General features: G+C 34.7%; 1 protein-coding gene across 3 annotated transcripts; it reads right to left on the bottom strand.

Moving 5' to 3' along the window:
* Nucleotides 1-805: 805 nt before the first annotated feature.
* Nucleotides 806-11,444, bottom strand: LOC107024311. Of its 3 annotated transcripts, none has more exons than XM_015225271.2 (4): nt 11,249-11,438; nt 2,839-2,944; nt 2,557-2,607; nt 813-1,054 (listed from the first exon to the last, which is right to left on the bottom strand). In XM_015225271.2, the coding sequence occupies exons 1-3, from the start codon at nt 11,359-11,361 to the stop codon at nt 2,593-2,595; spliced, it is 234 nt and encodes a 77-aa protein (XP_015080757.1). In that variant the 5' UTR covers nt 11,362-11,438; the 3' UTR covers nt 813-1,054; nt 2,557-2,592. The 3 variants fall into 3 exon arrangements, 2 of the variants coding, with proteins under 2 accessions (XP_015080757.1, XP_015080758.1); XM_015225272.1 differs by lacking the exon at nt 813-1,054 and adding an exon at nt 1,511-2,043 and having other exon boundaries at nt 11,249-11,439; XR_001457335.2 differs by having other exon boundaries at nt 806-1,054; nt 2,557-2,944; nt 11,249-11,444.
* Between the last annotated feature and the right edge of the window lie 346 nt (nt 11,445-11,790).

Genomic DNA, 11,790 nt, shown 5'->3' with positions numbered 1-11,790 from the left:
ATATATATATATATATATATATATATATATATTGTAATAAATTAAAAATATTACTAAAATCATAAATATTTATTAAAATATACTCACCCAAATAATTTTCTTTTCTTTAAATTTTTGTTTTTCCTTCTAGATTTTGTCTCTCCCTTTTCTCTTTTTTTTTTCTCCGGAATTTGCCAACACCTCCCTCTATCCTTCACGGCATTCTCTACTTTTTTTTTATAATTACTATTTTGCTTCTTTGTAAATAAATTTAGTTCATAGATTTAATATTGCACATCATTAATTCAGAGATTTGACCACAATTATGTTTCCTTTCTAAAACATTAATTAGAACAGTTTCCGTATTCCCAAAAATATCTGAGAAATAACTTGATAAGTATTTTTACCAAGAAATTCAAATTCTCAAAATACTAGAAAAAAAATAGTAATATTTAGTTAAGTTCCACTATTCAGAAAAAATTTTAAAATGTAAATTACCTCAAACTTCAATTTTTTGTAACCATACCCATCATTTATAGTTTTGGATAGAATTTTAATCCTAGTTTCATTGTACAAAATTTTTACCGTTAAACACATATTTTATATAGTTCTCTTCCCTTTTTTTCAAATTTATATTAGTTGTGATTGCTATCATAACATTTCACGGAACATATTCATTATATAATGATAGCGAATATTTTTAATAATTTTTTTAACTTAGTGATATAAATCGTATTTCTTTAAAAAGTCAAATATTTCTTCAAAAATCTATGGTATTTAAAAAAATTATGAACAGAAGCTAGCTTACAAGTAGAGACTAAAATCATAACATGTTTAACGAAAAATGATATTTGATGCCTTACTTTCCTATGTAAACTGAATGTTGAGAAGCCCTTTGAATTACATGTGTGTATACAAACAAGAGAAGAGTAAATTGAGTGGTGGAAATACAAATTGTGAGATTTGTTCCACCTTATTCTCATTTTAGTTTACAAATATTTAGATTGGAGAAAACAGTAAATTAAATAAGAGCAACATATTTACAACTGTTGGACATCAAACTACAACTCAGTACCTGAAGGCCAAAACAAAAACAAAATTAAAATGAAAACTAAGACTAAGACAAAATTAAAGCTTCAGGACTAATCATAAAACGCTAGAGGTCATCTAGAGGTCGATAATTCATGATCTAAATTTTAAGATTAGGGGATATGGAACAAGGTATGAATACGAGTGCAGAGATTCGGCTAAAAATAATTCAAATATCTAAAAATAGAATTATAAAACAAAAATTATGAGATTTTACGTGGAAAACTTGGGGAAAAAATACTGATCACGAGGATAATCCCGGGAGGAGATTAATGGAAAAGAAGTGACATAAAAATTCCATTTTCTTTGATTACAGAACTCATAGAAACTCTCCGGAATTTCTCTGTCGATATGTCAGAGTACCCAAAATTAATTGACCAGATCGGGTTAAGGATCCCACAACCACAACCATTACGTGTCAACACAAGTGCAGCACCAAAAGTGAAGAATCTGAGATGTCAGTTCTTTCTCGTATGGAAACTAAAGCTGATTTACAAAGTTTATGAAGTAAAGTACTATTTATAATAAAGACATGATTTATCTATAGGCAGTCACAAAAGCAGTCCCAGAATGTACTGTAGCACTGCAAACAATTCTAATTGATTACAAACCCTTACCCTGTGAAAAAGCTCACTTTTTTAAATGTGGGAATATGACAAACGTAAAACAACTTGAAAGATGTTCAGTAAAGTTAAACAAGTCTTGGTCTCTCCCCTGTATTTCAGTCAAAGAGTCTTACTTTGAATTGCATTAAAAGAAGATCAGTGAATCCACACTCTAGTTTTTCTTACAAAGACGAACACTTCATTCATCTGTTGTGGAAAAGAGAGGAAGAGACACCCAAAGATGTTTTTGCCAAAACTTGGAAACAGTAACACTTCCATTGGAAGAAAAGGTTGGGAGGCTGTGATTGGTTTGATTTAAAGATGGAATACTGTGAGGTATCTGAAGGATGACCACAAAATAACAGAAGACCTGCAGCAACAGGAGACATGAATATTGGCAGGCCAAAATCTACTTAATTGCATTTCCACTTGAGATGTTACTTACTCCTCAAGATTCTACATTCAATATCCACATCATTGATAATCCTAAATTGAACTAGCAGGTCTGGATGGTATAGATTTTTAAAAGTTAATGTACATGTACTATGATATAATGATCTATTAAGTGACATAACAAAAGTCTTTTAGTGCATACATGCAAAAGTATGCTTCAATCTTCAAATGCACAAGACTATATAAACACTCCCTCGGTTTTATTTTGTGTCGGTATTACTGCGCACGGAGTTTAAATAAGAAATGATGACTATTGGAAGTTGTGATCTTAAACATGCTATAAACTTCTATATGGCTATAAAAGTAATATAGAAAGTTGTCATTCTTTTAGGAACGGAATTAAAAAGGAACGGAATGTCATACAAAAAGGAACAGAAGGAGTACGATAAGAGATAATAACATTAGAAATTTGGCCAGTCATGATACTTACGATGAATGAAAGAAGTTGACCTAAGAGAACTAATGCTCATCCCATCTGCCACTGCATCCACATAATTGAAACCGGATCAAAGCTCAAAGTTTTATTTTCAGATATCTTTGAGTATTTAAGCTTGACAAGTACAGCATCAATCTCAAAAGAAAGGATTTGGGCCAATGGTAGAGGAATCTAAAACTTTTGAGTATTGTTTTTAACTAATACGAGAAGTAGATACAATAATAAGTATATAGTAGAAAAAACGGCGACCATCAGTAATTAGAAAGAAGGAAGTACTTTAAGAACTGGTTCTCCCTGGTTTGCTTTCGTTGCTTGCTTGGCAGCAGCTGCCATTTGTGCACGTGCTGCTCTTCCTGCGGCAGATTTTTCATATTGTTCTTGCCTGTTACAACAATGGATAATTCAGGCCAAGCAAACATCTTATTTTGAAGATCTGGTATAGCAGTACCAGTAAACTGATGATGTGAGAAGAAGCTGCATAATATGAATGTAATGCTATGAGTTCATCAACTTAAGAAGTTCAAATACAAAAGTGTGAGATATTTCTATGCTTGTACTTAGGATGAGATAAGGCATCCCTAGTCACATTTAAGTATCTTCCCTGGGAGGTACATCTCATGCCTTCTGTGCTTCGTTAAAATGACATTAATGTTATATGCATGACCCGATACATCTTTTAAAAAAGTGTTTGAGCTCTGATATTTGAGATTATGGTTATACAGATGTCAATCTCGATAAACTTCACATGGTTAGTAATAATCAGCTAGAATGTACTAAATTTAAATATTGCCTACACAGATCAGCAATTAACTTTATTATATGCCTAAAGGTGCTCTATGTATAACTAAAGGGCTCAACTTTTCTTCCTCTCAGCCCTTATTGGTATGTTTGGTGTGAGAAATATAGGGAAAAGATATTATTGAATTGATGTTGTATCTACACTGTTAAATTGAGACCCTATTTATATACCCTAGAATACAATCCTTTACCAAGTAGGATACTATTTAGTATTCCTATTAGGCTATTACTATTCTAATAGGATTGTATAAAGCTATTCCTATTTTAATAGGATTGTATAAAACTATTCCTATTCTAATGGGATTGTATAAACCTATTCCTATTCCAATAGGATTGTATAAACCTAGTCTTATTCTAACACACCCCTTCAAGCTTGTGCATACAATTCATGTACCTGGCTTGTTAAAAATGTAATTAACACGAGGACCAAAAGGGGCTTGGTGAGATATCTGCAAGTTGATCAGTCGACTTCACAAAATTGACACAAAATTGTCAGTCATTCTCAATGTGTTTGTCTTCTCATTAAATATTGGATTTGATGCATAATGTCACACAGAGATAAAATTTCAGTATTTAACTTCCCAAACCAAACCCGTAAAGACTACTTCAGACCATAAAGTAACTCACATAATCGACATACAAGGCTACTAAATCCCCCTGAGCAACAAAGTGCTCAAAACCTAGTATAAAGTATATGGATCATGTTGAAATCAATAGATTGGTCAATATTAAACAAGTCACTGAAAAACTAGCTGGAACATGCTCATATGCCGGAGTATTAGATTTGATGGCTAAAAGTGGTCACAATCTAAGAAGTAAAATTATATAGGTAGTGTCGGAATGATGTCACGACCCAACTAGAAAATAGAAATTATATAGGATAATTTGAATTGATGGAACAAAACCACTGAGAAAGAGAAATAATATGGGTAAGATCAGAATAATGGCACAACCCTAATGAAAAATAGAAATTATATAGGTAGGATTGGAATGATGTCACAACCTACGCAAATTAGATTTGAGGAGTCAAAGACGAATGGAACTACGCAAATCAAATCGGAGAAGTCACTGAAAAGACACACGGTGCTATGCAACTCAGATATGAGAAAGAAGTTCAGAAAAAAAAAAACCACGATAGTACGCAAATTAAATATGAAAAGTAGTTCGGAGAGATCACGTGCTATGCAAATAGATATGCAAAAAAAAAGATAGTAACCAGAAGGATGGCAAGGTGCTACACAAATTAAATATGAAAAAGTAGTCACCGAAATGATGGCACGGTGCTACACAAATTAGAAATACGAAAGTAGTCACCGGAATGATGGCACGCTGCTGCATAAATTAGATATGAGAACAGTTACCAGAAAGATACATGGTGACCCAACATTTGCTAACATAATCATTGGCCGGACGGGCGGCATATATGAGCAATAGCCGCCAGCCGACAGCAGAACCTCTTCGATTTTCTTCAAGATCGTAGAGGCTTTGATACCATGTGAGAAAATACGAAAAAAAATATTATTGAATTGTTGTTGTATCTACATTATTACATTGAGGCATTATTACATTGAGACCCTAGAATACAATCCTTTACCAAGTAGGATACTATTTAGTATTCCTATTCCTATTCTAATGGGATTGTATAAAACTATTTTTATTCTAATAGGATTGAATAAACCTATTCCTATTCCAATAGGATTGTATAAACCTATTCCTATTCTAACATTTGGAAACAACCCCGCTACCACAGAGAGGTAGTAGTAAGGTTTACGTACTCCCAAACACAACTTTGAGGGGAGCCCTTATTGGTGTAGTGTTTCGGAACATGAGAAAGGAGGAAGAAGTGGATCATATATATATATATATATATATATATATACACACACACACACACACACACACACTCCGATCTACTTGGCAAAATGCGTAAAATACACTTAAATTAGGCGCGTCAAATGTAAAAATTGAGGGGCCCAACAGTAAAAAAAACACTGAAAGCGCAATTAAACTCTCTTTCTCATTTTTCAACAATTTTCCCCTCTTTTTAGCATTATTTGTTGTTCATTGCAAAATGCAAGTGAGATTTAATTACTTCTTTGTTATTGTGAAAAAAATTATAATGAAGTTCTTTTTTTTTTGGCAATGGGGTGAGTATACACTTATTTATGGCTTAGATATTATATTGCTACTTAAACTTGACAAAAATCTCAAATAAATTCATTCAGACAATTTATCAAACACTTTAAGTGCACCATTTTACTTATAATTTTTAGCACTGTAGTTCATTTTTTGGCCTCCGAAAATTCATAATTGTAGTTCTCTTCACTATGACAATCATAATACACAAAGCACCCTATTTTTTCCATTCTCGTGTCTTCTCATATTTATGGGTTGCTCTGAAATAATTTTGCAACAAACACATTAGTTTCCTCTAGAGATTCTCATATTAGTTTGAATATTTGACAAACAATGTACAAATTATTGTTTCTAAAATGTTGAATCTTGGTACATTGACTAAATTGAGGAAGAAGAATAGATTATCGTAAATGAAATTTCAGCACATATCTTGAACAATTTATTCTTTGATTTGAATACAAGGCCATGAATTTTAGAAATTGTTTTTTTTAGAGAAAGAAGAGAAGAGGTACTAATTTATTATTTCCTAAAAATGAATTTGTTTTCACTTTCACCTTATTCTATATTATAATTTATTTTTATTATTTTTAAAATCTAGGTGTAAGTTGGCAGCAACTAAGTGGTTTACTTTTCCACGTCAGAGCATGTGTGTATCACGCGTTTTGCTTGAAATATTCGAGTGTTTTTTTGTTTAAATTCTGGATAGTTAAAGTGTCTCTTTGTGCACTATCAAAGTTAAAGGTCAAAGTTATAATTTGAAGCCAAGTTAAGGGTCCAATTTATGCATTATGCCTTCTTCTAAAGTCATACCAGAAATTGTGTATGTTACATATCATTCCAAAGCTCCTCTCAGGCACAGAAGTTGTGAACCAAATCAGACCTATAAAATTTAAAAGAACTAAACAGCAGGTATTAAGAAAGTAAGAAAGATGCATGAAAATCCATCAAGCGATATAAGCCAACGAGGATTTTCATGCATTGTACACATGACCTTTATGAATGTAACTAAATTCCTTTTTTGTCATTTTGAAAAGAATCATCTGCTATGGATTTGATGGACACGTCAAAGACCCTTAGATGTACCAAAAGGGATGAGCACTTAAAAAAGTATTTGAACCACTGTGTACCCAAATCCCAAAAGAATATCTCCTCTGCCAAGCCGCTAGAGAATGGGACAAGTTCAGCATTACAAAGAATAGCACAAGTAGGCTAAGGCACAGTGAAAAGGGTGTGAATGATCTTGCATACTTTATGTTCCTTAGAGTGTTAGATCTGGAAACTCCCTCTTTGTTTTCTTTTTCTTTTTTTTTTTTTTTTTGCTCTGTTTTATTCCAAGAATTTGAGGAACAGACCCCTCTTGTGGCCTGAAAGTCAGTTTATCAATCCTATACCAAGAGTTGATGATTATTAGATGAATTACACTGCTTCTTTTTCTCTAAACTGGACCTTTTGGCTGGTTATCACCAAATTCGCATTCACTCACCGGACATCGAGAAAACTGTTTTTCGCTCCCATGACAGCCTTTCTGAATTCACTGTCATGCCAGTTGGCCTGTAAAATGCTCCCTCCACTTTCCAATCCACCATGAATTCTATTTCAAACCATTCCTTCGTCAATTCGTGTTGTTTTTAATATGACATTCTTCTGTTCTTCGCCTTTGCCTACCTCATTCATGGAGGTTAGAGGTTTTCTTGGCTTGACACGCTACGACCATCTATGACTGTGTCAAAGGTTATGCACAGTTAGCTTCTCCTCTTACAGACTTGTTGAAGAAAGACTCTTTTATTTGGACCGAGTGGACATCAACTACGTTCTTCAACTTAAAGATGTTTTGAGTTCAGTCCCTGTCCTCTCTTGACGAGATTTTCCAAAGTATTTACTGTAAAAACTGATGTTTCTGGCATAGGGATTGGAGCAGTTCTATCCCAAGAGGGTCATCCTATTGCATTTTTCAATCAAATGCTTTCCATTACGATGCAAGTTGCTTCTACCTACAACAGGGAAATGTTTGTCATCACTCAAGCTGTTCAAAAAGGCGACAATATTTGGTGGGTCGCTGTTTTCTGATTATCACTGACCAACAACCTTTAAAGTCCCTCATCAGGCAAGTAATACAAACTCTGGAGCAACAGTGTTGGCTAAGTAAACTTATTGGCTACGATTTTGAGATTCGCTATTGGTCCGGAAAACTTAACTCAGCTACAGATGCCTTGTCACGAGTTCCTGTTCTTCAAGCTTTGACTTTGGCCTTCACTGAATTGGCCTTGCTAGACCAATTACGTGCCTAAACAAACCTGATGAAGGCTCAGTTACATTACAACAACTCTTCATTCTTGCATTCGCATTCCACTTCTCTACCACATTTTTCTTTTCAAGAACAGCTTCTATTTCGAAATCAATTGGTTATACATCAAGATGCTAACCTTCGATCCTTGTCTTGCTGAGTTCTACTCTTTCAAAGTTGGGGATCATGGGTCATGCTGGTATCTCGCGCACATTTCATCTTCTTTTTTCCAAATTCCATTGGACGGGAATATGCGCCGATGTAAAGAAGTTTGTCTTGGAGTGTCAAACCTATCAACAAATGAAAGACTCGACCTTGAAGCCTGCTGATCTGTTATCCCCCATTGCCCATTCCAAATGTTATTTTTGAAGATATTTCAATGGATTTCATAACTGGACTTCCTCTATCGCGACGCCTTGTTGTTATATTGCTGACAATAGATTGTCTCTTCAAATATGGCCACTTTATTGCCCTGCCGACCAAATTTACTATAGCCAAAAAGTTGTTATGGTGTTTGCAGGAATTTGTTTATTTTACATGGATTCCCTGCCACCATTGTTTGTGATCATGATCCCCTTATTTCTCTCTGAATTTTGACAAGAACTGCACAGACTCCAAGGGACATGGCTTGCTTGGAGTTCACCGTATTACCCATTCAGAATGCCAAACCGAGGGTATTAATAAGTGCTTAGAGATGTATCTTCGGTGCTGTAACAACTCCAATTTCACAATAGAAATATTCAAATATTATAATCACTAATCTCAAAGTTACAACGGAAAATGACACTAACAAAGAAAACTATTGTAGGAGATAACTAGAAGGGAGATGAGAAGCAGACTCAAAGAAAGGGGATGAGAGGACTAGACATTTTTCTTAACAGTTTGCATAATCCCTTAATCAAATAACATTACCCCTTTTGATAGAACAGCTGTCATACCCACTACTCAATCCGGATCCCAAATTAACCTGACCTTATTGCTTGTTCTCGGCCAAATAGCTCTTGTCAGCCCAATAACAACTTATATGACATTAGTATCTACATTGGGCTGGGCTTGGTTCATAACAATACCTTCATCCCAATTAAGAACCTTGTCCTCAAGGTTCAAGTTGTAAAATCCATCCACAACTTTCACAGTTGTTTGAATAGTAGCAATTTCTACATGCTGCAATGTCACAATTGTAAAATGAAACAACACTCCTCCATCCAGTAATAAAAGTCAATAAACTGATCTAGATGATCTGATGCAAAGTATGTTACCTTTCTAAAAAAAAAATGATCTGATGCAAAGTTCAACTCTATGCTGTCTTGCGAGAGTATAAAGGAAATTGGCATTACTCCTATTTGCTCTTTAACTACTTGTTCAACTTTAACTAGAATCAGAACACATCTAAAGCGGCAGATGTCTCTGCAACATACTCCACTATGAAGACTGAAATTAAAATATAATCCCACCACATCAGTTACCGAAAAGAAACAATACTTAACAAGCTGACTGACCAGTGAAATTGTTGGGGTATGAAAATCAATTAGACAAAGAGTTACCACCACCTTTGGCCGATCCAGTAGCATAAGGTGAGTAAACTTAGAACTTCAGCTATCACAGAAACTGATGTATTTATCATCTTAGCTACTAAAGCAATATGGTAAATTCTAGTCCAGTTGGTGATAACTCCATGGTCAACCACACCAGCCACCCATGGATGAATCATACTAACAACATCTATGTTATATGCCACAACAAAATGTAGGAAGAGCCTCACAGGACTGGCAAAAAAGTCGGCGTCACAACCACTATAGACAAAATAAAACCATGCTAGCAAGTTAGCCATCTTGTCTAGACTGTTGTTCTTAATCATTTCCATTATTTTTTTCATTTCTTGATAAATGTTGCCCATATATTTGTTACTATCTTTAAGATGTCTGGTAGTATGTAAGAAGGAAATGAAGGGTATTCGAGGACCCTTTTTCTAGAAACAGGTTTTCTTTTCGAAGGAAGGGAGCCAACCAGACCGTAGAAGTAGCTATTACCATTTCAGAGTTATTCCCATCCTGCACGAGCTTGTTATCCTGTGGTTTGTGTCATGTGCTGAATGTATAACCATTCCTACCATCAATAGTGCAAGTCTAGCATTCCAGCCAATGGAGAATCAGATGTGGAAATATCATCTACAAGCAAATAGATATTATTGAAGAAGGGGGGTGCGTTATCCACTGCTTCGCCTATGTCCCTCAATACAAATTCCTTAAAAATAACCGTCCAACTAAGTTGGGATCTCCAATTAACGGTCTTGCGATCTTGTGGCTACAACATATGACACAAAACCTCCAAAGACTGTCGTCGAACATACTCGGTGAACTAATTCTAAAATGTTGGAGAATTTCCTTGTCCATTGCAAACAGTCCCAAGTCATCAAGAATCTCACAATCATTGTACTCTCACCCAACAACTACCACCTTCCAATACTTCGCAACGGTCATTGCTTCCACGAGCTTAGCATCATCAACAACTTTACACAGGAAGAAAAGGTTCATGGAATGATCACCATGCACATCAAAAACAGACAACAACAGACTAGTGGGCTCTTGTGGTGTTTCATAGGATATGGTACGAACATGTTGTCCGCCATCTCGACTTGATTGGTCACTACAATACTGAGGCAGTTCAGGAAATGGGTAATAACTCGCTCTGTGTGTCTCTAGTACGGGAGCGAAAACGAATCAGCAATTTGTCCACAAATGGTCCCAGCCAGCGAGTTGTTTGTTGTGAAACAGCCATCCATACCATTCCAAAGCCTCGTCATTAAATGAGAATGAAGCCAATGACAATTTATGCTCGGAGAAAATTTGTGGGAAGGCGAAATATTTCTCGGTATGAATAACCCAGACTGCAGGGTTATCCCGACTAAATCGCGGAAAAGAAACTGAATTTGGTATACACGATGGAGTGAAATGAGTTAGAATAGGAGACGACTGGAGTAAATCGAAATGTTGGAGGAATGCACGGATAGATTCTTTGAGGGAGGTGAGTGAAGTGTCCACCATGTTAGACAAATCAATGATAGGACCAATGTAACAACTCCAATTTCACAATAGAAACATTCAAATATTATAATTACTAAAGTCGAAGTTACAACGGAAAATGGAACTAACAAAGAAAATTATCGTAGGAGATGGGAGATAACTAGGAGGGAGATGAAAGGACTAGACATTTTTCTCAACAATTTGCATAATAACTGTTCTCATACACACACTTAATCCGAATACCAAATTAGTCTAACCTTGTTGCTTGTTCTCGATCCAATAGCTGAGGTGTATGTCCTTATCATGGTCAACTAAATGAAGGGAGTATTACTATTACTATAAATGAGCAAATTACATATATGTGGTAAAGCGAAAAGTTGAAAGTGATCGATCATATGTTTATTCTGCTTAATTAAAAATGAAAAGAAATTGATAGGAAATTTGCCTTTTTTGGGCGGCTTCGGCAGCTCTGGCACGAGCTTCTTCGGAGGCTAATTGTTCTTCTTCTCTCCTTTGTTCTCTTTTGCTGCCCCCATCGAAGCAATCGAAGCATCCCATCTTCTCTCTTCCTTTTCTCCAATTACACCTTTTTCCAAACTATTTTCACTTCAATACTTCCCAAAGCTGAGGGTTTTTTATTTATATTTATATTTTCTCAAATCTTTAAAATTACTTTTTCAACCCATCAATTATAAGTAAATAAGATACTCTCCTCCGAGCTTTTCTTTTTATTCTATTATATATCAACTTCTTTTAAAAGTCATGATATCTTTTTATTTTTTTTAATTCAATTATTCATAAAAGGATGAACTTTATCTTTTGAACAAAAAACAATGAGAAATATTAATTAAGTATATCAACTCATGGTGTTCTATAATGAAATAAATTAGTATAAATTCATTGAAAAGTGAATTGTCCATTTAGTTTATTAATTAAGTATTTATGTATGTGTGTTTCCAATATTATATATATGAATCTTTTTGGGAT

The sequence above is a fragment of the Solanum pennellii genome, chromosome 7, assembly GCF_001406875.1.
Source record: "Solanum pennellii chromosome 7, SPENNV200".
In the NCBI taxonomy this organism is placed as follows: Eukaryota; Viridiplantae; Streptophyta; class Magnoliopsida; order Solanales; family Solanaceae; genus Solanum; species Solanum pennellii.
Note: the sequence above shows the minus strand (reverse complement) of the source record. Positions and strands in the feature narration are given on the sequence as shown.